The 27582-nt window shown below is 46.2% G+C and overlaps 1 protein-coding gene across 1 annotated transcript in view; it reads left to right on the top strand.

The window, feature by feature from the left end:
* Window positions 1-7393: 7393 nt before the first annotated feature.
* RSPH9 (radial spoke head component 9) overlaps window positions 7394-27582 on the top strand; it is a 39607-nt gene continuing 19418 nt past the window's right edge. The window contains exons 1-2 of the mRNA XM_009636411.2: window positions 7394-7445; window positions 22791-22827. Coding sequence (XP_009634706.1) covers window positions 7394-7445; window positions 22791-22827 — 89 coding nt within the window. The remainder of the gene's footprint in view (window positions 7446-22790; window positions 22828-27582) is intronic.

The following is a 27582-nucleotide window of genomic DNA, read 5'->3' as shown; positions in this document are numbered from 1 at the left end:
GCTGGACGCTGCTCTGAGGAAAGCAACCCAGGTGTTGTCTCTGCTGGCTTTCTCCTGGGCAATGACGCTTTCCCGGTGACAATGCAGGCTACATCATCCATTAGTGCCACCTATTGCTTAAGTGTGCAGTTGCAAATTAAATTCAGCAGAGGCCAATATGAAGTCCTGCATGGAGAGGGATAGCCCTGTGCACCAGCACAGGCTGGGTGCCAGATGCATAGAAAGCAGCTCTGTGGAGACTGGCCTGAGGTCCTCAGCTGAGCCTGAGTCAACGAGCTAGCATGTTAGCCAGCAGGCTGAGTGAAGTGATCCTTTGCTCTCTTCAGCATTTGTGAGACCATATCTGGAGTGTTATGCCCAGTTCCAGCCTTTCTGGTAGAGGAAAGATTGCAGTGAACCCACCCTTGGTAGTTTAGGGCCACCAAGCTGCCAGGGGGCTGGAGCACACGGCATACAAGGAGAGACAGAGAGACCTGGGCTTGTTCAGCCTGGGAAGAGAAGGAAAGGGGGAGAGGGGGGTGTCTTATTGCTGTCTACAGCTATCTATACAGCAACAGTTGAGGGATAAAAGGCAATGGATGCAAACTGCAACAAGGGAAATTGTGGTTAGATATTAGGAGAAACATTCACCATGGAGGTATTCAGACACTGGGACAGGGGCCCAGAGAGGATGTGGGGTGTCCATCCTTGGAGGCATTCAAAATTTGGCAGGAACAAAGCACTGAGCAACATGGCCTACCTCGACCTGCTCTGAGCAGGTGGGACGAGCTGACTTCCAGGTGTCCCTTCCTCTGTAGGACGTGGCTCTATTCCACGTGCACCTGTGATTTGCAGCAGCCAAAACAAAATGGAAAGCTTAATTTTTTCATTTTCTGCAGAAAGCAATGCTTTGCTTTAGCTCAGAACTAGATTTTGTTTCCCTCATGGTTGGTAAAATCTTACTGGATAAAGGCTTCTTCTTCCTAAACTGTTGCACAGTGTCCTTGCTATGCTTCACTCCAGAAATAGCTACGTTTTAGTGCCAGAGGAAACGATTCCTGTCTCCATGCAATGCTCAAAGTGAAGTACCATCACCAGTGAGATCTGTGGTGAATTCATATGTAGCCACTGTGCCATCAGAAAGACCCATCAGGAAGAAAAGCTTGTAAATCCTTCATGTGGTCGAAGTTCAATGCATTGCTACACAATAGCTATTTATGGTTATGTCCATCTGGCATTACTTAGCATTAAAGTACTATTTCCAAAGCAAAATCAGGTCTCTGGAGGCCTTTTGGAAAATGGTATCCCTGACTGCAGAGAGGACTATAGTCAGAAGACTATTAGCAACAATAGCAAAGAATTACAACCCATGTGGAAAGTAGCTGAGGACCCCATAAGGTGTCCAGGTTGAGGTACAACAGGCAGTGATGTCTCCAGGAGACAAAAGAGACCTTGGGAATTTCTATTTCTTACCTAGCACTTTGAAAAACAACAGAAGATGGTGGAGGAAGGTCTGGCTTAAATATTTGAGAGTGAAATTATCTATGCCAGGAATGTGGGAAGAGCCAGCAGACCTAGTTAAAGCTGCAGAGAAAAGTTACAAGTTGTTGCTCTCTGTCTAAAAGATTTGGGAGAATCAGAACTGCTTTCGCTTAAGATACAAGGGGACACACCAAGGCCATTAATACCCTGGGGCTAAAAGGCAACAAACCCCCTCTGATAAATCTGAAACAGCTGAGATGCCAAGACCGCGCCTACTGAAATGCAGGGTGCGTGCAGGAGTTTGGTGTGAGTGCTGGTGGGCTGAGATCAAAGGGTCCCGGAGGAAAGCCCCTGTCCTGGGATGCTGCAGCGGCTTGTCCCTGGAAAACAGGGTTTTCCCCTTCTCTCTTGCAACCTCTAGTGGCCAAAATGCAAAATTCCAGGTAGAAACTTCCTGCTGGAGTCAAGAAGGCTGCCTACGAGATTTTGATGCACGTCCCGTAGGCAGAAACAGGAATCATAGAATCACTTTGGTTGGAAAAAACCTCTAAGATCATCAAGTCCAACCTTTAACCTAACCCTGCCATCCCACCACTAAACCCTGTCCCTAAGCACCTCAACTACCCTTCTTTTAAATCCCAGGGATGGGGACTCGACCACCTCCCTGGGCAGCCCATTCCAGAGCCTGACAACCCTTTCGGTGAAGAAATTTTTCCTAAGGTCTAGCCTAAACCTGCCCTGGTGCAACTTCAAACCATTCCTTCTCGTCCCATCGCCTGTTCCCAGGGAGAAGAGGCCGACCCCCGGGCGGCTACGCCCTCCTTTCAGGCAGTTGTAGGGGGCGATAAGGGCTCCCCTCAGCCTCCTCTTTTCTTGGAGTGAGGGGCCCAAAACTGAACACAGCATTCGAGGTGGGGCCTCACCAGCACCGAGTACAGGGGCACGATCACTGCCCTGCTCCTGCTGGCCACACCATTCCTGATACAGGCCAGGATGCCATTGGGCTTCTTGGCCACCTGGGCACACTGCTGGCTCATATTCAGCCGGCTGTCAACCAGTACCCCACAGGAAAGGACTGCAAAGGTATCTCAGAGCATCTCCCTGCACTGGGGCAGGATCCCTTATCCTTAATGACAGATGTCTTAGCACACCCGTTTTTAAAAAGCCTCCTCGGAGCACCATTAAAAAGTTTTCTGCTTCTGTCCCAGTGCTGTGATTTTGCTGGTTCAGCTGCTATTCTGGCATGGGGGAAAACCCGCAGAAATAATAATATTTGATATGCTGTATATCATTATTGCATTTCTGTCTAAGCTTCCAATTGCAGCCATCCCACAGTCCCTTTAGGACTGGCATCATTTTATAAAGGGATTTCATACATTTTCATCGCACAAATCACATACTAACGGAGAGCTTGTTTCCTATGTTTTTCTATTGCTCGTCACTGATCTGCAGGATCACCCCTGCAGCAATGATAGGAAATGTGCACATGGAAATGTTACCGTAATGTATTTTTTCAGCTGGTTTAGCAGCTGGATACAAGCAGGAGGAGCCACACACAACATAACCTGCCTGCTCTGCCAGGCCTATTTGCTAGCGCTGGCGTAGGGTGCTGCTGGAGAAAGCACCCAAAGGCCGAGCAGCAGTTTTGCAAATACTGGGTGCCCTCTAGTGGGAAAGAGGAGCTTGCAGTACATGTAATATCACTTTTTTTTTTTTCTTTTTCTATTTGGGCTTTTTTTCTATTTTGGACTTTCTGGTTTTTCTCATTGCCCATTGCATGTAATCATAACCCAAGCCTCATCAATACCATTAATAATGAAACCTGAGACATGGAGAGGAAAGCTGGTGACTTCTGGTTATGAAATGAGCTAGTGAACAGAGGTAAGAGTGGAGCGCAGAAGCTTTGAACACAGCTCTTTTATAGCTTGAGATGCTGTGGCAACTTGGAAATTATTATTCTGATCTTTAGAGCCATTGCAAGCCCCTTGCTGGGATTTATGGCCCCGGCTGTAACGCTCTGCCCTTCATTTTACAGCATGAAGACTTTGTCGCATAATTTGCCTTTCGTATGCACAAAATCAAGTTCATTGTTTCAAGATGATTACTAGAGAGTAAATGGTGCTCAATAACAGGGGAACTTTATGAATATGGTCTCCTGACTTACACCAGGGACCAGCGCGCTCTTTTTTGTTTGGTCAGTGGCCGCTACCAAAGAGCTGCTTGCTGGTGATGTTGCAGGGTAGGGCAATATCTGGAAGCTTCAGATCTCCCCTGTTCTCCTCCAGGCTCCTGCAACCCTGCTCGCCCCATGGTATCACTCTGTCTTTGAACTTTACCTTCTTTCTTTGCTTTTAAGTAAAGTCCTTAAGGCTAACGAACGAGGCTTTCATTTGCTTCACTGGACCTTTGCTCCCACAGGCCGAAGATACTGAATGCTGTATTTCCCTGCCTGATTTCTGAAGGGAAATGGTCCCCACGGTCCAACAGATCCAAGCTGGGACTGTCCATGCGCATGTAACTCTTCTCAATAGGTATTGTATGAAAAAAGCACTGCCCAGAAATGGGATCACATGGGAAAAATTGGAGAGTTTACCACGTGTGGCTGTATCCTGGGCATTAAGGAATAGCCCCAAGCACACCACCCTACCCGCAATGGACGGGCAAAGCTCTCACCTTCCCAGTGAGGTCTCAGGACATTCAGCTGGTTGGCGGGAGATTTGTTTTGCACCAAAATCTATGCCAGCCCTGAATGGGACGCTCTGTGCTCAGCCTCAGTGATCACGTCCCTGGAGGAAACACTGAGCTCCTAAGCGCTTCCAAGCTGTTAATACCTGAATCTTATTAACAAGAGCTAGCTCAAACGTCTGAGAGCAGATCGCAGCAACACCTTGCTCCTGCCTCCATTGGCAGGCAGCCCATGAGGCCTCTGTGCTGTTCCATGGTATCTTACATAAAACTCAGATTGCAGGAGCAATGAACAACTTGGGAGGGCCAGGGACAATTTCTCCTATCCCCTCCTCCCCCTTCACAAATGCTTCTTTCTTGTCTAGAAAGCCCATCATCATTTCTGCAAGTACCTTCCCCCCACACCTTCTCTTTAGTCCTCTGCTGTGCACTGTACGCTGAATAAAAGTTAGTGTTTTCCCAGCTGGAAATGGCCCCTTCTCTGCCTCCCTTATTCTCAGGAGACCTCACAAATGTTTCACTGCTACCTCCAGCAAGGACTGGCCCCTTCTGTTGCTAATTAGGGAGCTAAGAGGTTCCCCCAGGCACTTCCCAGTGAAACTGAACCCATTAAACGAATGGCAGGCAACATCTCTGGGGGTGGGGAGCAAAGTTACACAACAGCTGCTTGGAAACAGGCAGTTTGTTACATGTGCTGGTTTTAGAGATTCAGCAACATTAAAAACAAAAGCAACTTTCAAGTCCAAAACAGTGTATTTAGGTCACTGATACCCCGGGGATAATCTTGGGGATACTGGTGATGGGAGGCAGGCAGTGGGCGCTGGGAGCTTGCGCTCAGTGCCTCGATGCACAAAACGTGATGGTCCCCGCATGTGCGTCGGGCCATGCACTGAAAGCTGGGTGCATGGGTCCTTTCCATGCTCTGGGATACGGGTCCTGCTATGCTGCCCAGTAGGAGCGTTAATCCTGGAGCGTAATGTGAGACACTGAAAGCTGGGTGGATGGGTCCTTTCTGTGCTCTGGGATACGGGTCCTGCTATGCTGCCCAGTAGGAGCGTTAATCCTGGAGCGTAATGTGAGACCGAGGCCTCTTGGGTTTGGACACATTGCTGGCGTTTTGGTAAGTGAGGGTGGCGGAGGCTTGTGGGCTTGGCTCAGCTAACCCAGGAGCCCAGCAGCCATGGGACATGAGGAGTTTTTATACAAAAGGGAACTCCATACAATCAGTACAGGTACAACTTTAAACCCTGGTCAGTTATGCCATTTCTGCTGCCTTAAAGTCTTAGGAGTGCGTTGTATGTCCCCTGCAACTGTTGCTCCAAGCCATGTAAAATTGTCATCTTGCAAAGAAAGCAAGAATCATTAAAAAAAAAAGGATGCAGCTGGCCAAAGGCACTTGAGGGAGAGACTATTCTTAAGATCTGTAGGACAATATAGATACAAATAACTTATGGAAAAGAATATCCTGGGTGTTTTGTCATTACTGTAGCGACAGAAGCATTGGTGGCGGAAACAAAGGCCTTATCTACAACAAAGGGTTGCAGATAAATCAGTATGCGTAGGGGGTCTACACTCAATAATTTATTTAGTTTAACAAAAAAAGCTCTAAAAAGGAAAATGACCGTGTTTGGCTGAGGCGAAATGAAATGGCAGAAAATTATCTCCATCCTTCTCAATAACAATGACCACTGCTCAGGAGCCTGTAATAGTAACTATTACCACAGGCCAGATCCCAAGTTCCTTTTCTCCAACCTTATCATGGCAACCTCCTGGTCTTGTTTTTGGTGGGCATCAGGGCTCAGAGGCTGTGAGGCGTAGGTGCATTGCAGGAGAGGGGCAAGTTTTCTCCTTCCAGTTCCTCTGCCATAGCTCTGCACAGACAACTTCCTGAAACGAGCCCTTACAAAGAAGGGCGTCGGGGGGAAAAGGAGAAGCCCAAATCTAAGCATGGGTTTTGCAGAGACATCAGCTGAGCGTTAGGCACCCACAGAGCTCCCATGATTGGTACGGGAGGCAGCCAAGGGGCTGCTGGAGCATGTGAGCTCCCCTTTGCAGGCCTGAAGAAATGTGCAAGAGGAGACGTGGTTTTTGAGAAGTCTGTCTCATGATGAGTTCAGTTCACTGGAAATTTTGGAAGGTTTTCTGCTCTGATCCTGTGCATAATTTTCTCCCTTCTTGGGAACTGTGCTAGCTATTTGGAAATATTTCTGTGGCCTCCTTTCTGAATAGTTATTTACTCTCTCATGGTTTTTTCTACCGTCCATTATTAGTTGTTATGCCTACATTGTATAACAACAACAACAACAGTAATATGAAGAAACTCTCCAGGTCCAGAGATGTTAAGAAAATGAAGACTGAATCAGCTGAACTTCTAACATAAGGATATGATTTTCATTTTTCATTAAAAACAGCTAGTCTGGAAAACCAGGGATGTTTCACTATAATGTAATAACAGCACTGCTGACGTGTCATCTAAAGAAAATAGCACTGTGGACCTTGAGCCTTATATGAGGACCCACAAATGCAGCTGGGAAAATAATTAGGTATCATATATTCAGATATCAGTCTGAAAATGGTAAACAAGGCTCTAGCAACAAGTCTGTAAGTATATTTTTTTGTCTCCTCCAGCTTTTCAGCATTCTTGGAAAGACTTATCTAAGCAAAATCCCAGCATACGTAACTGACTGGCCCTTCCCAAAGGTACAAGGATAAAGCCCTTTGCAAGTAGCTATTAAGAAAACTTGGCGACAACAGCTTGCAGGATAAATCCTTGCCAAAGATTAATAAACCGTTCCACAGGCAGTGGAACTAATGAAGCCTCATTTCCTAGATGTATTTGCAAAATACAGCTATTATTTGCAAATACAAAGAATTTGTTTTTTGCAAGTACGAACACACAAAAACTTTCTAACCGAATTGTTCTAAGACTTTGTTTTTTCCAGGTACGTTTATGAAATTCCCCCTGCAGTTCCCAAAGCAATCAGTTTTCATGAAACATGTAGAAACAGCTTTCAGAACTATTTCTGAAATCTCTGCTTGCTGAAGTTGTTGAAATCAGCAAACAGATCAAAAAGTTACCGAGAGGCTGCCCCTATAGACACACCAAGTGGTTGTACAAGCATTGGTTCTGCAGGAAGCGGTGAAAGGAACCATAGGAGAAAGCATCCTTTTCTTAGCAGCGTTGCGTTGACAGGAGCTGCAGGGCGTCATCCCCCACGATCAGCCCTGAGACGTACAGTAGCCAAGAATGATCCAGCCCAGCTCCTTTGATTACAACGGCAAAATCTTCAGCGCCATTAGTGAGACCACAGCTTACTTTTGCACCGCATCCAGAAGATGAAGTGTGCAGTGAGGTGACCAAATCTATGTAAGATACAGAATGATTGGCAAAAACTTCAGAAGGCCGTAGTAAAGGCTGCCCCTTTTAAACCCGAGGCATGTTTTGGCATTTGCATTCAGTGGGAGCAGAGATGAACCAAACGTGGGACAAAGTGATGGCAGATGGAGCTCTCTGTATGCCAGTATAAGTTAAGGGAAGCTGGAAAAAAATATTTCATTTACCTAATATTTAAATGAAAAATTCTGAATTAGAGCTGATCTCAGGGAAAAGCTCTGGGCACCACTGTGGATAGTGCAGTGTTGAGAGAGGAAGCTCAATGCAGAGCAAAGCAAAACCAAAATAAGATGTCATGTATTACATAGGTCATAATTATGACCATAATAATTCCTAAATAAATCAGTTGTGTATCTCCACCTTGAAATCAGTGTTAAGTGTGACCACTTCCTCAACAAAGGGGCAGAGAAGAATAGAAAAGGCAGAAAATAAAACAGCACCATAGTTACCGGGACAGTGGAGGCTGTGGTGGGAGAAGGGAACGAGTGAGCAGGACGATTTAGCTTTGTGATGAGTTGAGTTAGAGGAGAGATAAGCACAATAAGTTTCTACTTTGACCTTTAATAAAGACTCCTATCTCTTTCTGAGCACCTTCCATGACTTTATATGCATTGTAACTTAGGGGTTACACAACACCTGGTGGTAATTCTTAATTTTATGCCATATACAATTTTGAGACAAAAAGAACTGCTGAAATATGTGACTAAGACAAGTAGCTGTAGTAATAAAATTAGTATTAATAAAGTTGCTGATGGTGAAAGTCTGTCAGTTCTTCTGCCTCTTGCCTCAGGATTCCCGTTCAGCTTTGCACAGCTCACTAAAGCTGGGATTCTCCTTGCTGTTCTTTAAGCACAGCAGCATCCACAGGGGGAAATACACTTCAAATGCAGAGAGCTAGAGCTCAGGATGGACAGCCAGAAAAAAGACAGTGTAATCCTGGTTTCTGTTGCAAATGCATCACTTAAGAGAGTGAAGGGTTATCCTTTCCACAGCTCCCATGTGGTTACAAATATCTGTCCTGAAGATACAGGACCTTTTTTTTAAAGCTGAATCTTCTCTCTGGAGTAACCACCTGAGGGCAACATCACACATGCAATGGGATACACAGGGCTCCTGTGCCTGGAATATTGCGCCTTCTTCCAGGAACCGCATTACCAGAAAAATCGTGACAAACAAGAAGCAGCTCAAAGAACAGCAACAAAGATGATTAGGAGGCTGGAGCTACTATATAGAAAAACATTACAAAAGCAAAATCTAGCCTGCCTAAAGGATGATTGATTAGTAGCAGGATCCTGGCCTCCAAATATTTGAAGAGTGAAGAGAAATTATTCAGCATAATAAAGGAAGATAGAACTGTGAGTAATTGGTGGAAATGAGGCAAGGAAAATGTGCCTGGTCTTCCTGTTGTATTTTTCCTACCTGTGAGACACTGGGCTGTGAATTGGAGGTGTTCATATTCTGATTCTCTAATGAAAGATCAAGGCTCTGTCAGGGTAAGCATACTACAGGCCCTTGGTCAAGAAGAGCAGCTGATAGTCTATGTGACAGTCAGGAGATGACTTGTGGGTGAAGCACATGCTTGTTGTGGGGGAAGAAAGAGAGGGGTACCATGAAGTAAGAAATTCTTTGTAAAAGATAAGTCATTCCTCCAAGAAAAGTGTTGGAAGTCCCAGGAAAACCAAGCTGTTCTCCCCCATCCACAACTTTCGAAATACATGTGGTTCCAAGAAGCATCTTTCTTCTTTGCCAGCCTATGACATATTTTTGGGGGTGCTCTAGAGCAATACTGATTTCAGGACAGGGCTACTTCTCCACCTTCCCATGCCTTTCCAACGAAGGAGGTGGTTGGTCATGTATGACTGTATGATGGTGGTTGGAGGCAGCCCGTGGGACGCATCACCATTTGCCCTGATTCTGGAGAATTGTTTTTCTGGTGGGGAGGGGAAGCATCCTACTGTGTGCAAACACTGAGCTGGTGCCTAGAACAAGGCGTAGAAGGGAGAGCTGAATTTATGGTGGTGATGTGAAATGCCACCTACGTGTGCAGAAAGGTCTAGAGAGGGGACACAGAAGTCCTGCCTGCCCTGCAGTCCAGGTTTGTCTTCCTCACTGCACGGATTTGTCTACTATAGCACAACTTTGGCAGAACCTCATGGCAGTGGGCGATGAGGTGTTGGCCATGCTGATGAACCAGTAGTGAGACATGGGCTGGGAGGGCTGTGCTGGAGGGACCCAAGGAGACTGAGAAACCAGCACCGTGCAGTGTGGACACAACTGAGCACCTCTAACAGCCCACAAGATGGAGGTGACAAAATTGGTCCAGCCTGGTGCCTCCTCAGGGGCAGACAGCCCTCCCCAGCTGCCTGACAAGGTCTTCCAGTAAAGCATTGAGGAGGATAGGACAGGGTGAGCTGGATGCACTGGGCAAGCTAGCAGAGCTGTGGGGCCGCAAGCCCTAGTGCTGCCAGAGCCTCTTCAGGACAAAGAGAGGATTTAGCAACCTGGGAATGTACATAGTTGGCAGGATCACGCTGTGCCAGTGCTGAAGGCAAAGCTAAGCTGCAGAGCTAAAGCTGTGCACTTGGGGGTAGGTTAGCATCTGTCCTCTGCTCAGGAAGGGAAAAGCTTACGCAGTGCTCACAGGGGGCTCTGTGTGCCTCTGTAAGCACAACACAAGAAAATGGTGCTAAGACAGAGGCACGGCCTGTCATTTGGCAGGAGCTGCCAGCCTGCCCAGGTTAGCGGTGCTCAATAAAGCAAGTGTTACAAACCAGGACAGTACAGTACATCTCCTGTCTGCTTATCTAAGCCCAGCCTGCACTTCTGCCATATCCAGCTCCCTTGTGGCACTGAGTGGGTGGTTTTGTGCAGGTCTTGGAGTTACTAACCCTCACCACCCCCAGCTCTCCTGCCCCATTCCCCTCTCAGTATCCCTTGTTGGTGAAGTCTGAGCAACACTGGTCTAGCTGAGAGCCATCTCTTTCCCCACTTCTCCCTCAGCCAGCTGTTAATCATCTACCTGGCACCCAAATTCAACCCTCCTCATGCCAGGCTATCCCTTTCTTCCCTTTCTGTTCCTCTGTTAGCCACTGATGGGGCCACACCAGCCCTTGGAATATGCCAGCATGAAAATCAGCTCCTTGCACAGAGCTCCTGTCAACCACGGAAAGCTGTCCAGCCTTTTCATATGTGCCTGGCCCCTAGGCGGAAGTGGAGCGGGCTCAACTAATCCTGAAGGGAAATGATTAGCAGCTGTAGACTTGCATCTCAGTGGCACAGGATCTGGGATTCATTTTTTTAAGAAGTGGAGAGCCAAAAGCTTCAGGGTAATCTGGGGCCACTGGAGAGCCCTGGAAAAGGAGCAGTTCTGGACCTGTCCAACATGTGGCGTGCCCTGTTACACCAGGACTTTGCAGAAGGATCCGCAAGATGTTTCTTATTTAAAATGCAATTGGAGCAGGGAATGCTGCACAGGCAGACTCATCTAGCACCAAGTACTTGGGACGTCAGCAGCAGTGAAGCCGCGGCAGTGTGGTCTAACAAGCTTGCTCAAGCCCCTGACTAGATTTGACTGGCCTTCCTGGAAGTCTGTCTTGCTGTTACTTCATCCTTGTTACAGTTTATATACAGTTGCTATGCTGCAATTAAACACTGATGCTGCGGTAGGAATGCCCTAAGTGTGACGGAGCCTGAAAACCTGGGAAGCAAACCAAGCTCTAGTAACTAAAGTGACTCCAAATAGAATGCAGTAAAAGACAGAAACCCCTCCTTCCCTTCTGAGATCTCCTATTTGAGGAAGAAAATACTAATTCTTCTAACAGTCCCATTATAGGACTGAACTGTATTCAGGTCTCTAAAAAAAACCAAAAAGGATCGGCAAATCTACAGTCTCTTCTTGGAGGGTTTATTTGCAAATATGGCTAACCAGATACCTTTCCTACAGTCTGCAGCAATATTTTTCTCCCTGAGATCGAGGACTCAACACTCAAATACATCAGCCCATCTCAGACCCTGGAGGCAGACTAACGCACCCTCTCTGCTAGAGCATTATCCCCACAGCCCGCTGTTTTCAGGTTCCTGTTAAAGATTAATAATGAAAGAGCAAACAGCTTTTGTTTTCACTCTAATACCAATTCAAGCCTGTATCTGTGTTTAAGCAAAAGCAAACCAAGTGAGTGTTCATTTGTTCCGGGAACCACTGGTTCCCAGGAGAGAGGACAAATTTCTCTTTCTGTCTTCTGGACAGTTGGTGTGGGCAGCTCTGTTCCCAAAAGGCTTTCATAGCACATAGCGGCTGGGACTCAGAGTACGTAAGCCCGTAAGACAGGTCCCTATCCTCCAAACTTAGAAGAAATTGTTAAGAAAAAAAAGGCAAAGTGATTTTCCAATAGAAGACACCAACCCATGGCTTTTCTGGCAACCTAAAGCCCTATTTGTTCTTTACCAGCATCCTCTGCAGGTTCCCAAACTGGGTATCTCTGAGACAAGGATGAGAAGGGGAAAGGAAGGAGACCAGTACTGAAGTGCGTATTGCTCTGTGTTGGTTTCTAGTATCTCCTACGCTTAGGCTACACTGTTGGAAAGCAACATACAGAGGATATCTGGCAACGTCTTCAAGTACCTGACCTGTGCAGTGACATGAAGAGGGAGATACAAACTGTTCTGTTACTGAAGACATGGCATAGGCTCCCCTAGCTGGAGGGGAAGTCACTGCTGGGAGACTTTTGGTTTTCCTGGCAGTTCCTTTCTGGCTTTGTAGGGTCCTTGCCCCATAGGCTGTTTTCCTGGGAGAAGCAGTCAGAGAGGTTTGTTTGATTTCATCGTATCCTGTGTTCACTAGCTTCTGGAAAACAAAGCTGTTGTGAGCGTGAAAGAAAAAAAAAAAAAAAGGGCTGAGCCCTTGAACAGCAACCCGTGGAACAGCAATAGCTTCCACAGCTCTATGTGCTCCCCAACCGTGACAGTCCCTCCTTGATGCACAGACCCTGAGGGAGGAGGTGTAAGGAAGTCCAGCATCCTCCCCCTAGCACAGAGGGGACAGGAAAAGGTGTCCAAATATCTGCTGGTGTGTCACCAACAGGTCACTGCCTCTTGGATGTGTGAGCAGGACAGCAGCTCAGTTTACCAGGTGTTTTCTCGCTCTTTTATTTTAGCTGCAGGGTGCCGTTAATCCCATCCTTTCCCTTTTTGACTTCAAGAGTTGGAGAACATGTCCACCAAAGCAGAGACACACTGGCCAGTGTGAAATTATGTTGGTCTGGGAAATTTGGAAGCCAGCAGCCCCCTCTGCTTAGGGCCTCACGCTTTATTCATTCTCCCTTGCTCTGAGTTTTGGGAATATAGATCCAGCCAGCTTTCTCTTACAGCTGGACATGGAGAAGGGTCATTTCACAATCCTTTGGAGCTGGTCTGCCTCCATATTTGTCCCATTGCGTATTCCTAATATCCCTTTTCCATGTGAACTGCTCTTCCATGTGTGCTACTGCCATCATTACTCCTGACTTCAGCATGCTGTCGTGCGGAAGCTGGTGCCTCACTACTTCAGCTAAATTTAATCCCATGCACGTTCCCCTTGCTGGTGATTTTCCGAATGACAAACATTTGCGTGGATCCTGGCCTTCATGTTTCAAAGTGCTCAGAGGTGGAAGGCAATTAACATTATCCTCCTGTGCTTCCTGACTTGGAGGAGTTGCTGGGACCCCATCAAACACCAAGGCAGAAGGAAGTATTTCATACATTGTTTGGAGAGAAAAGCACCTCCCCTCCTGAAGTCTCTCTAAACCCTTTGTGTCACAAGGAGCCCTGGATGCTGCTTTTTGAGTTCCTTCAGCAGGGGGTTAAAAGGATAAAGAGTATCTGTGACCGCTTTTCTCAGCAGGAGACCATCTTTGGCTCCCTTCCCAGGGTTGCAGTGAACTTCTGGAGGCAGCAGTGGTAGCTGAGAAAGCACAATGCCTTTGTGGAAGACTGTTAGTACATTATTCCCCTCTTCCCATTTCTCCTAACACAATGAGTATGTTCAATGGCATATGCAAGAGGTTAAAAGCATCAGTGGCTCCAGGCGAGTGGACCCTGCAGGTGCAGACACTAACTGCGTAATGGGGTGTGAGCAAAAGGAAGCCCTGGATGGAGGTTGTCCTGACACGAACCCCTTGTAATCAAAACAACTGGAAGCAGTGACATGAAGGAGAACCAACTTGCACAGTTCAGCCTCTTCCTGATGGGGTCTGGTGAGCCCTGGGAATCCTGCCGAGTCTGGTGGGGCAGGAGGGGCTGGGCCATCAGAAACACACTTGAGTCTGTAGCCTGCACTGTCTCCTGATACATCCCAGCCTCAGAGAGCTCTTCAGTCCCCGGAGCACCGCCTGCCTTAGGAACCGCCATCCAGGAGAGTGGCTGGGGATGTGCCAGAGCGTGCAACTCATTACGCACAAAAGCACTACACCGAAACACAAAGGAACAAGAGATTAAAAGGGAACAGATGTTGGCTGATCTTGTCCACCCTGCTCCTGGGAGGCAGCCTGGTGCAGCTGCTGTCTGCCCCAGGCTCTGCTAGCTCAGGGTAGCAGGGCTGGGATCCTTGCAGCTTTGGACTACTCTTCAGAGGACGGTACTGAGTATGGCCTTGCTGGTACCCTTTTCTGCTGTGCCAGCTTGTTTCACGGGACGACGTTTCTGTAAAAATTCATTTAAATGAACCCCCATCATCATAAGACATGAGCACTTAACTGTGGGATGCTGGGCCCCACCGAGGTGAACCATCCAATCCATAATGGGAAAGGAGATCTGAATCACTGGGTCATTAGTCCCAAGCCACATTAAACCATCCGTGATGCAAAGCTTGCCATCAGAAAAGCCATAATGGGCACTGCCTGACTCTATATACAGTTCAGCTGCCAAACCTCGGTTTTCTCACCTAGTGCGTAAGCCACATTATTCCCCATGTTTGTATCTTTTTGCTGCCTTCCTTTCTTTGTCCACAGCCTTCCTTTCAATACTGTGTCTACCCCTGCCTCCCTTATTCTGCACTCTGCTGTATCAAGCCACCGCTTGTTCATATAATGGCTGGACTCCCTCTCCTCATATGTTCCTTGCTCACCCTCTCTTTTTTCCTAAATCCTCAGGGAAATGCTGCCACCCACACTGACATCTCAAGAGATTTTCAAAGTTGCCTCAGCCAGCTTCTGGAGAACTTATGCTCCTGTGTCACTTAGTACAAAAAGGCCCAGTCTTCAGTCATATAAATTTCTTGCCCTAAGAGGGTCCTGATAGAGAGGGATGAAAAAAGACTAACCAAGAAGTAACAGCCCAAATGGAACAGCTTATTCTTTTTTGAACATTCTCCCTCAGTATCTCAGCAGAGCCCTTTCTACTCTTTACTGATCCCTTCCTTCTGCCAGTGCCCACCACTGGGAGCTATTGTCCACCTAATGCAGAGCAGAACATGCCAGTAAGATCTGGCCAAATTAAAACCATTAGTTGTAATGTGCCTACCACTACAGTAGCCGCAAAATAGCTGTGAAATCCCAGAGAATTAAGCTGGAAGACTTAATGGCAGAAACTGGCCTCTTGATTTCTATTTGCCTATAATGGCTCACTCATACACATTTGATAACTGAGCAACTGCAGCTGTAACCGTGCAGTAGAGCTCATTGCCTTCCAGCCTGTGACAGCACTTTCCCTGCAAGCGTATCTCGTGTCCTGCCTTCTCCAGCTCCTATATAGTCCGAAACGGGAGAGGGGGGTCAACCTTGCTGGTGCACTTCTTGGATGGTCTTTCCCCGCTCCTTGCTGCATGCTCCAGGCTGTTGCACTCACAGGGCTCTGCTGAAAGTCCAGTGACATGGCGATAGCTCTGAGATGGCACCGTGCCTTCCCTGTGGGACCACCTTAACAGCTCACTGCGTAGCCCTGCTTGCAGCTGGGCATTCCCCAGCACCCAACGGCACCAATAGCACCTTCCCCATGTCTCTCCTGATACAGCATCATATGCTACCTGATCCTTGCAAAAAAGAACATCTTTCTCAGCAGGTGTCCTGAGCCCCCCGGGAAGTGTTTGCTGTTCTCTGTTTGCAGATCTCTTCTCATTTATCAGGCCAGCCTGGTCACTCATCACCTCCTGATGTTAATGCTGGAAGATAGGGCCACTGAGTGCAAGAGTGGCAAAGCTGTCATGCTCCAGCTGGGCAAAAGTGGAGTCTCACTCAGTAAATATTGACACGTCTGCAAGCAAACAGAAGGCAGCTTTCAGCAAGCAGCTCTCTGGCTCCCTGAGCTGATGCTGGACCAGAGATGCTTGGTGTTTTGTGGTTATGAGCTGCTGTTTACGGAGGGCAAGATGCAGGAATGGATCTCCAGCAGCTGTGATGACAGTGGCAAATTGATCGGCTCACAGGAGCCACCAGCTGCGTGTCCACTGCCCACCTGCAATAGAGCAAGTGGCTGCAACCACTTCAGCCTCTGGAAAAACAAGTTGTCTTTTCCATCCCTCAGCAACTTCCAGACAGGCTTTCTTCCAGGAGATATTAAAGACACTTCTCCATTAAAAATAGATAGCACAAAACAGAGATTTGTTTCAAGTCTTTAGTTCCCCTGATTTCCCATCCTAAAACATTGCCCTTAGTATTTAGGTGGTTATTGCACCTCCTGCAAATTATCAGATTTAGGCAAGTCACAGGTGCAAGTGAGTATAAACACAGAAATAATCTGATTGAGTCCTTCTCCGGTGTCCATGGAATTGAGAAGCCACTCATAAGCAGCATCTATTCTTACAGAAATCCCAAAGTTTAGTTCTTATACGTTATAAAAGCTACAACTTAACTTACATCCTAACCCGGGACTTTTATGCTCCCTTTCAGACTCCTGCCTGGTAGCTAAATGACCGCATTCCCTGTGCGGGTGGAGCAGAGTCCTTACGCAAAGAAGAGATGGGATTGCAAGCAAGGGGTTGTGATGGATTGGGTTCACTTCCTGGCCCACCCTCTCTACGACTTTGGGCAAGTTATTTGATCTCTTAATGCTCTAGTTCCCATCCATGAAAAGGAGGTGATAATGCTTTCTCTCTCCAGCTCTTTCTTTTACCTACTTAAGACTGAAGGCGACTTTGCTTTTTTTTTTTGTTTTCTGTTTGTTTGTTTTCCTAGAACAATTAGATTCTGATCCATAGCAGAAGTTCCCTGTAGTGGAGTAAACGAAAATAATTATCTGTTCTCGTTTAGAGCCTGTGGGCACCATCAACAGCCAATAAACAAGACGTCCTCTCAAACAAACTCAGATCCTTAACTGGCACCGTATGGATCTTAGATAGAGGACTAAGGAGTGGGACAGTAAGTTCAGAAGTAGATCCCAGGAGTCACCGTGCAATTAGTTCCTTTCATCTCCTTTTCTGAATGCCCAAGTTCATTCTTTACATTTGTTTTCCATTCCCTGGTTTGTTTCTACTACCTGCCTCTCACTTGCAGAGTACAGACAACAGTTAATCCCCAGTTCCTTTCCCCTGCACGAAATAAACACTCTAAGTAACATGCAGGCTTTGGAGAGAGGGTAGGTCCCTGCCACGGAACATATCTTCTCTCTTCTTCCTTGCTGTCTCTTGCCATTTTTCATTTCTAAATCAGACTGGCAGTTTCTCAGAGCAGGGACGTTGTCTGTGTCAGGGAGCAAGCACAGCATGCCTGCAGCACTGCAGTACGCTGGACAGGCCGTTGGTATAGACTGTACTGGGAAGAGTTTCTTATTTATTAATTTCTTAGAGTAAGTCAGTCACTGAAAGTTTTCTGTCAGACAGCTCCTTTGCTGAACCATGTGTTGGGTGATGACAGGTCCAAAAGCATGGAAGAGGAGGGTGGAAACTGCAGCCTAGGGACAGTGGAAGAGAGCCCAAGGATTTGGTTGGTGCAAGACCAAATGTCTCACTGCTACAACAGTTACAGCCCAAGCTCCAAGCAGGGCCAGAAGGCACCTAAGCACTGCTTTGACTGCACTGGTCTTCTGATCCAAACCTCAGCTTCTACTGTTTGATAGTAAATAATTTCAGCTGTTCTTCTCCTTCAGCCATCCCTGCTCTGTGGGGCCTCTCCAGAGCCCTGTAAGGAAACCCACAGCTCCAGGCTGAGGTCAGTTCTTTTGCCAAGATCACTGGAGATCACGTCAAAGCCAGTGCCAAAACTGCTGTGTGCCTCCAGCACTGGTAAGTCTACCAGTACAACTGAATTGCAAGGAATGAGTGTAACAAGGCACGTTGCTGGAGATCCAGGGGAGGGACAGAGACAGAGAAAGAAGAGGGAAACACAGCAAAGGACGAAAAGAAAAAGAAAGGGACATAGCAGATACAAAATGGACTTAGGGGTAAATTAGAAGGGCAAACTGGTGATACCTTTCGTTAAACATTCATTGAATGATGGCTTGCACAATTAGAGCCAGATGCAACATTAACAGCAGGCACTGAAACTTCCCTGTGCTGGCAAGCTGCATTCCTCTTCCAGAAGTCACCCATCCCAACCACTGCAACAGCTTCAGTGTAGAGCTGTCAGTATATATGATGCTGAAAATTATGCCAGGCAAGGTTTTCCTGCAAACTGCTTCCAGTATAAGAACATACAGGTAGAGAAACTACACTGTATGTCACCTATGCATAGAAGACAAGATGAAGAATCCTTTTATTTGGTGACTGGACCCCCCACTTGACACTGGGAAAAGCGGGACTGGACTGCACCTCTGCCTTCTGTGCCTAGAAGAGCATGAGCTGTAAATAATTCATTTGGAGGAGTTTTCTGGCATGGACAGATGTGCACGGACACAGAAAGGAAACATTGCGTGTTGAAAGGTCAGCATATATTGGTCGTGAGCAGGGGAATGTTCTCACAGGAAACAGAGGGCTGCGCAGAAGTAAACATACCTCCAGTGTGGAGTGGCACGGTGATCCAGCTGAGTCCCTCTCCGGGGGACTGGCTTCCCAGGGATGATGCACAAGGCCCTCGGGGTATTTACACAGCCCATTCTCTAAAGACCAGCTGCCACTCAGCACAGTTTATCTTCTTTTCCTGATTATTCAGTTTGTGTTTTCTTTGCTCCTCCTGGCTGCCTCTTCCTCCAGTTCCTGGAACTGTGAGGAGCTGAGGGCCTCTATAGCACCTGTGTGCGTGCGCCAGGCACGGCAGCTGCCAAATCCCCGGATGCCGAGTGCAGCCTGTCCGCCACACACATTTCCGCACCACTGGGCAATGAGGCTACTTCCAGATCCTTCCCATGCAGGTTTGTTTCTACACCCAGAAACTCTGTATTTTCCTGCAGCACAAAAACTCTGCTCTTAGCCCCTGGCACCTTTGTGCTTTGTGTTTCTTTCAAACTGGAGGGTCCCCCGAAAAGACCCATCTTCTTCTTGCTACAAAAATGAGGAGAGGAGAGCTGGTTCCAGTTTGCAACAAGCCTGGCTGAAATCTAGTAGAGGCACAGGGAATATAACAAGTGAGGATCTTGCCGGATCCCTGCATTTGGGTCCTGCAAAGGCTCTAAATTCCAAGACCCTTTCAACAGAAACAGCATTTGAAGAGGATGTGGTTCTGGTGCTCCTATAGAAGGTCAAAGCCCCTCTTTATTTCTGCTGGCAAAGGCTTGTGTGTCCATGTCTGCTAGATCTCCCTGCAGGGACACAAAAGTCTATGCTCAAATATTTGTTGTGGTCTCCACTTTGGGCTGAAGGAGCCCTGACTTGCGCAGGATTTCCAAACACACAAAGATTAAGCAGGCTAGGCTGAACGGCTGGCATCTCTTCAACACACTACTTAGCCAGAATTTTGCTTCTTGTAACAGCAAGGTTCAGAGGGATGCATTCTTCTTTGTGGAACAAAGAGGGCACTGTCTACCAAGCTTTTGCTGTGCAAAGTCTGTTCAGTGAAATTCATGTTTGCTACTTGCCTGTTCCCTACTTCCACAGGCCTGCTGTCTCAACTACCCTCACTAGACCCATTATTTTTTGACCCAACCTCTGTAACAATAAAAAAATCAACATGAGTTGCCCATAGAACACAATTCACATCTGTTCCTAGAACACAGCACCTAAGAGAGGGAGAGGTTTCTTCATCCACCCCAGGTCTTTCCTAGAGTTATAACCCTGCAAAGACAGAACCCTTGTAAAACATTATTTTAAAAAGAGAAGTACTTACTAAATGCACAAACAGAAGCTTCCCTCGCTACCTTCAGATTCAATTAGCATTAAATCTCTCAGTTTAAAAACAGTGGAGGAGAAGAGAAACGATAATGTTATTCTTCATAAGTTGTTCAGAGCACCCAAGGAGGTGCTATTTAAACTAAACAGAAAAGAGAGGCATGCTGCCTTCTCCCAAACCAAGTCTTACAGGGTAGGAATGAGTCCCTTGATGTTCTTACTACTGAGGGAGCAGGGGGGCTGCTCTGGTGGGTACAAAGTCTATGAATGTTTACAAGGTAGGATTTCTACAGCATACAAGGGAGCTAGTCATCAGCCAAGGTTACTTCTGGCTTGAGCAATCAGTTCAATGGACTTTAGCATTGTTATACAATTGTAACCAGAATTCCTCTGGGAGTTTGAACCATGCTGTTGTGCTCTCACAACAAGCAATTTGTGAGGCATCTCTCCCCTTAGGAGTCCACATTAGTCAGTAATGTGGAGCAGCTGTCAGCTTTCTTTGGGAGAGAGGTACTCCCAACAACCAGAGCCCAAGTCATGCTCTAATCATCTCCTGTGATGTTATCTCACAGCTTTTCTTCAGAGTGTGTAGCCACCTCACAACGACTTCAACTTTCTCATCAAGTTTTTGTAGTTTATAATTTTATTTCTCCATGCAAAACATTAAGCTGCTGTTCCATTGGCTCCTCATTTACACTCTACAGATGAGATCCTGATCCAGCAAAATCAATTAAAGCTTTGTCCCCAAATTCTGCCAGATCTAGGCTTCAACCAGTAGCCTCTGGCTGTCACGAAACCTGTATTTTAACTGATATGCAGTTTCTGATTTCAATTTTTTTCACAGCATAATTCTTCCAACCACTCAGAAGTACACACGTCTAACAGCCTACCTGAGCTCCTATTTCTGCTTACATCAAGTGGATGTTTTGAAATAGGCTGCAGCTTTCACCTACCCTCAGCCAAGTTCTTACAGCTGTGGCCCATCATTTCAAAGATAAATGATCTCAAGATGCCAAGATGTGATTCTGGGTTAACAGGGGCAAAAATAAAGCTGTGGTCAAATGAAAAGGAAACATTAAGTTGTTTTGTATTTTGAAACAGATTAAAGATTTGCACACAGAGACCCGCTGAAGTCCTAGAACTAGGTATCCAGATCAGTCAGTACTGACCTGAACAGCTCTCTCCCAAAACAATTAACCTTAACTCATCCCTGCTGGTAGTGGTAGCTGTAAAACAAACAGTGCTTGAGGTTGTTTCATGGTGGTTCTCTGGGAAAGGAAATCTGGTTCGGAAGCACTGCTGTTAGTCCAAGCCTGCATGTGTCAGGTGCTCAGAAGTTGGCAACAGCCCATCCCATAGTGATTCTAACTGTGCCAGGTCGAGCTTTGCGATGTGTGATTAGTCCGAGGTGAACCGTAAGAGACACTATGGCTGTCTAAACCAGGAGTTCACCACAATACCCACTCCCCTGCCCTCAATCCCAGTTTTCTTTCCAATGGAAACCAGGAAGCATGGGAAGGAGGAGAGGGAAGAGAGGGCAGACAGTTACACACCCAGGCTGCATCCTGACAAGCAAGCAGGATGTGACTGCGGTGCACATCTGGGCCTCTGAGCTGGAAAACAGTCCGAGGCCTCGAAGTTCAGATGCACCTCTATGCTTCAAAGGTTGTCATGAGCATGAAATTGCCCTGTGGGTGGCTATAAAGCCCAAACAACTGAGTATGTGAGACCCATCCCATTTTCCATTGGTATAGTGCTGTGCTGCTGCATTGACAAACTCACAGCAGGGGCCTGGGCATGTGGTTTCTCTTACTGTCCTTGAGGAAACTTCCCTGGCTCAGATCTGCAATGACCTCCAGACCTTGCTGGACATGGACAAGGTGACTATGCTATGGGAAATTCTGAGGTAGAGGCTGGTAGAAGCAAAGGCAAATATAACAATTACTGCAGGAAAGCAAGCTGTTAGTAATTGTTATCATTATTCTATGTGACGCTACTTGTATTCCCGTACAGACTAAAAACGGCAAGAGAGACTAGGGAAAGGATTAATTCTGCTAGGTGCTGAACAAATCTCGAGTGACCCTCCACCCTTGCAGTTTACAGGTGTAAGCTGGGCTCATGTAAAGGGAAATCTCTAAAGTTGCAGCATTTACTTATTTGCTTTTCTTGCTTTAAATTTCTTCACTTTTTTAAAGATCTGAGAACTGAAAAAGAGATCAAACCAAAAAAAGGCTGGAGTCTGCAAGGAACTGTGTGGCTCAAGCCTACAAATCATGATTTTACAGAGTTAATCAGGTTTTAGGAGTGATGCAGACAATGATAAACAAATCAAGGCAAGAAGGAGAGAGGTAGGAAATAAATTTCAAAGGATTATGACTCTGGATCATTAAGAAGAGTCTTCACGCATGCCCATGAAACCACAGACTGTGTTCTCTCTTTAGATTATGTAGGAGTCTCTAAGCAGACAAGAAGGGAAAATTTCTCCTACCAGAGCTCTGTCAATAAAGAAATGTCAAGAAGGGTTCAGCTGATTAAAACAATTTCCCAACACAGAGGATAAATGCATTTTACAGGGTGGTCTAGTACTTCTTTCAGTGACAACCCTTCTCCTTACCAATGATTATTTAGCTTTTCAATAGCTATGTCAGAGGCACACATCTATTTAATATTTGACATTTTTCATACATAATTTCCTTCTGAATGGGCAGTGTGTGTTTTACTAAATGAATAGGGAGAAATTCTGCTCTTTGAAAATGTGACATAAATCTGACATATCTGCCCTAATATAGGCTTACACTTGCTGTCAAATCACAGTAAATGAGAGCATGCTTTGGCCTCATGATATCCATCACAGGGGCAGGAATGTAATACAAGAAAGGGTTACTTTCTAACTCCTTGTAAGATTTAAGGCAGATAAATAAATAATAATAATAAGTCTTTGTTTCTGAAAGGAGATATTCAGTCTACCCAAAGCACCATCCAAGTCATTAAAGGATTCCCAGGTGCCAGTATTTGGAAAGGGTATTAGCTATTCAAACAGTTTAGGCAGAGGTCTGTGCTGTTCTCTCTCCTGGGTCATCTCAGATTTCTTCAATCTCTGCCCAGAATTGAGCACAGGCAGGAAAGAAAGGCTGGAAAATTCAGAGTAGTAACATTTTCTCCAGAACTAGAATGAACGTATTTTTCAGTCTTGCAGTAAAAATGAGGAAAACCCTCCTTTGTTAGTGCAACTGCAAGGCTGGCTGGGCAAGGACCACATGCTGCACATGGAGGGACAGACTCCACAGCAGATGCTGTGCAGGGACCCCTCTTTTCCTCCCCTTTTCAGATAGAATTTACCTGGCTCAACTCTATTACTGGGAAAAGAAACCACACAGAAGTATCAGCATGACGCAGCTGGGTTGTTCAAACAAAGCAATTCAGCAGCAGGTGGGAAGAGCGAATCCACACAAAGGCAAAAGGCTCGCTGAGGGGATGGTTAAACTATGCTGACAAGAGTCAGTGCCCCAGAGACAGGAATACAAACACCTCTCTGGGTGTTTGAAGCTTGGAGGGCGCAGACAGTCATCTGAAGCCAGCCACCCCATCTGAGTTGGTCTCTGGCTCCTGCACATTTTTAAAGGTTAATAGTTCTAAGCAGGTGGCTGAGACTGAGCAGAAATTTCAGACTGGGAAGCATCTTCCTCAGAAAAAAAAAAAAGTGTTGAAAATAGCAATCACTATAGAAAGTGACATGAGAAAAGGCCAGCGGTCTCTGACTATCTGGTAAAGGGAGAGACACAGATGTCTCCAATGGGAATAAGCTCTGCCTAGGTACAACAAAGCTTACTAGAAGAAGGATGTTTTCTGAAAACATCATCTTTGGTTAATGAGATCTGCCTTGTCAATTGTTCTGATCCCAGAGTCCTCCTGGATCCACTTCCTCACTTCTGTTCCAGACTCTCAAGCAGTAGGCCAGAAACATTCGTCCCATCGTCAGCTTGCTACATGCTTTTCTCACACATCACCCAGGTCTTTGTTGCCCCTCTGCTTAACAGTTAGAGAGGTTCTGCCTGGAGCCAACTGCAAGCTGCAGACTTGCTGGCCTTTCTTCCAAGAACGAGCTGATTAAACTTTTTTACACCAAGATTGTGCTTACTGATGGCTGCTGATTCATTCCTCTCTGTGATATGTAGTCTTGATCATGGCTCTGAAAAGCCCTGCCACTATAAGACATGTTCTTCTGCCATTTCACCGTAGCAACTGCAGTTTGTAGAGATGAGACAATTGTCAGTCCTAAAAACTGAACTCATAAAGACCAGGGATCATTGCCAGCAAGCTGCTTCCAGGGAATCACTGAAACAATTTGGCAATATTTCATGCAGTGCCTATCCTTGCTTCAGATGTCTAAAAAACCCTGTATTAGTTATTTGTGAATATATTGACTCCTACTGCCAAGACACTAGGATGATGGGCAGCCCAAAATGTGGATAAAACCTATATCAATGCATTAAATCCTCCTGAAGCCTAAAGACAGTCAGGACTACGCTTACATTGCAGTTTCTCACCATATTGTTTCTCCCTTCCCAGGGTTCCTCAGCTGCATCCTCCCACTCAGACCGTCGGCAGTTTGTCTGGCAGCATGGTTGGCGCAAGGTCAGAGGGCTGCATCTCACCCCTCTGGGCACCTGAAAAACACAAAGGCAGACGTGTCTGTTCTGTTGCCAGCTGGAAGAATCACAACTACTAATGTGATGCCCAGGCAAGATGATACAATCAGCACATTGGTACTTCTTACCCCAGTAAACTCTTTACCTGTCCCCCTGTGCCAAGAGCAGTCAGGAAGATAGATGGTATTAGGGGAGTGATGAAAAGCATTAAATGAACCTTAAAGACATAGAAAACTTCATGTCACAAAAATCACAAAGATCTTTGGCTCTTGTGCCTGTCTTTTCCTGGTAGGGCAGGATAACCACTTTTTTGGGCATACTGCCTGTCCAGGATTATGCTAAAGAGAATCTCCAGGGAAGGCTTGTCGCAGTCATCCCACAGATTTCCTCTATCTCAGCGCAGCTGTTCCCATCCTGACCTACTAGCCTGATTTCTTGCTGACTTGTTACTGAGAATGCTACTGCAGGGATTCCAGATGTGGAGGAGCCCAGCCCACAGCACATATTGCACCTTCACCCTTTCCTCTCCGAGTTTCCCAGTGACTGGGTGCAGCTAGCTCAGGTCTCACTGACAGAGAAAATGGCATTGGTCCCAGACAAGCCAAAAGACCCACATCCTTTTTCTTTGAACAGTTTGCAGTCATAGTATTCCCAGAGCTTTGCCATATTCAGTACAGTCTCCAAGACACAGGGAAGTGCCTGTATTGTACCAGGTAGGGACATCCCTGGTCCTTTCTGTTGCTGTTAAAACTTTTACTTGGCTCCAGTTCCTTATTTTATGCTCATCATAGCTCAAGACTTCACTTAGCAGTTCTTGAAGTTCATTCAACTGTTTGTCATCCACAATCTCCTCCCGTTCTGTCAAGCAGCCATCTATCGTCTTCCTTACTGAGAAAAACTCAGTACTTTCCTTTCTTGTTTATGATCTTTTACTACCCTATTTGCCTTACACAGTAATGACTTACACGCAGGAAAATGATTCAAAGCCACAAGGTTTCTGAAACCAGAGACAGTCTGAACTTTTGAGATAACTGGGAGGAAAAGCAAACTTTATATTCAAGGCACCTGGGAGGAATAACCCTGATTTCTTGCTGCATCAGAACCAACTGCAGGCTGTCCCCACCACATGAAGAAGTGATCTGGATGATGGATAGCAGTTTAACTTGCACACTCTCAGCCCAATAGATGCTACGGACAGAGCTACAGTTGTCCTGCAAGAGTATTTTGAGGGCAGCCTCCTTAATCTGTACCAGCAGAAATGGTGACAATGGATTAATAACTATTTTTCTTTTGAGATGAGGTATGTTAGAGAACATGAAGGAAGATGAGCTCACTTCCTACTACATCACTAGAAGTATTTTCAAATGTTTTCTAAAGCTATGCAAGCATACAGGAGCCACTGTGCGCTCAGCAGTAACTTACGTGTATTTCAAGATGTTTAACTCTGATGCTGCAAATCGTTCTGCGAGCTTCAGCACCTTGCCCACGACGAGTAGAAGGGAACTGGAGTTTGATTTCTCACCCAAAAGGATGCCAGCTCTAACAGGGTGGAGCTGGGAGGAGCTGAAGCTCTTTGGCACACAGGTACATGTGTGTTCCTGGCAAAGGCGGGAGAGCTCAGTGCTCCAATGGGAGCTGCTGTGCACTGCTGGAGCATGGCACCTTCCCTCCCTGAAGCAGGTCTGAGAGAAAAAGCTGCCCAGCCAGCAGCCTGCTGAATGATGCCTGGTGTCTCTCTTCCCTCCTGGCTGCCCGGCTGCTGAGCAGCTCCTTCTTTGAGGCTGGGATGGCAACCGATGGGAGAAACTGCTTTCAAACTGTTTAATAACAGTGATGGTAACCTTTGACCTTGCTGAATAGCAGCGCTTTTGACCTTTCATTTGTTAAATAATACAACCACTTACTTCCCGATCCTTATCAGTGTTTAGTAATTGGGGTCAAGACAAAGCAAAGCAGAGTACAGTTACCCACCAGACTTTACTGAACCAGGAAGAATTTCCTTAAGCTATAGATTTCCTTTTTGATAATCTTCAGTCAAGACAGGCAAAGACTGGAGACTGGGTGGCTTAGAAGATCCATAACAGGCTAAAGAGCCTCTCAGCTGTTAGCATCTGGTTTGAATCCAGATGTGGTTGACAGTGGCAGAAATTCATTATGGTCTCAGGTTGCCTCTCCAGCTTGTATAAAATGAGTTTGGCTTGCAGTTCTACAGTTTACTGGCCAGCTAATAGCCATAACATAAAATATTAACACATGGTTCCAGAGACATCAGCGATTAAATGAATTTACAAAGCCTGAAAATTCCTATTGCCATAGAGAAAATCAGACTACGGCACAGTGGTAGGTAGGAGACAGCATGGACAGAAAGTTTGTGGTCACTCCTGTGTGTTCTGCATGATTCACATCAAAGAGAGGTGGTTAACCTTCAGGAATCTGAGTCGCTTTTTGTGTAGAGTAAGTAAGACTAATGGGTCAGATTGTGTGCTGTACTGTTCGTTAAACTTCTCACTTGACAAACGAGCAGGTGATGACTGTTACCGGCAGCAGTCCCAGGATTAGTGTTTTCCTTAAAAGTGAACAGGAAGCGGATAAAAAAGAAATCCAAGAATTTATGATGTCTCAATGGATTGAAATGTAAGAGCATGCTCATACATATATATATATTTATATAATGCACACATACAAAAGCTTAAACTTCCTAAAGACGTCAAACAGAAATTCTGTTTGTCTAAGCAGCTGCACAATCTCATCACTTACGTATTACATTTTGTATTAAGCCAGATTGCAAGATTTTTAGAGCAGGAGCTGTTTCGTGGATGTCTGCCTGTACGTGATTCAGCAAAATGAGCCCCCAAAGAGTGATCCAAATGCTGTCATTTATAAATAAGCCATTTATTTATAGATGTACATACGCTAGATAAGAGCTGTTCGAAATGACACTGTAAGCAGTGAGATTCAGAGGGGTTTTTTTTGCTCCTGTTCACGTAAGAAATGAGGAAAATGGCGCCCTTTGTGGTATCCCAGCTAAGCTGCGATACAATTTTAAGCCCTCCTGCTTTTTGGACTTACCTTTGGATTTAGGATTCTTGAAATTGAGGAACACCTATGCAGGACAGCCACCCCCAACTGCACTCTTAATGGATTGCTGCTTGTCAGCGTCTCTGGGCCTCGGGACAGGGTTAGCTTTACACGGGGCTGGCCCAGCCAGATCTGCCTGCACAGGCAGC

This window comes from Egretta garzetta, unplaced genomic scaffold (assembly GCF_000687185.1).
Source record: "Egretta garzetta isolate BGI_Z169 unplaced genomic scaffold, ASM68718v1 scaffold54, whole genome shotgun sequence".
In the NCBI taxonomy this organism is placed as follows: domain Eukaryota; kingdom Metazoa; phylum Chordata; class Aves; order Pelecaniformes; family Ardeidae; genus Egretta; species Egretta garzetta.
The sequence above is the reverse complement of the archived record's forward strand: the minus strand, read 5'-3'. Positions and strand labels throughout refer to the sequence as shown.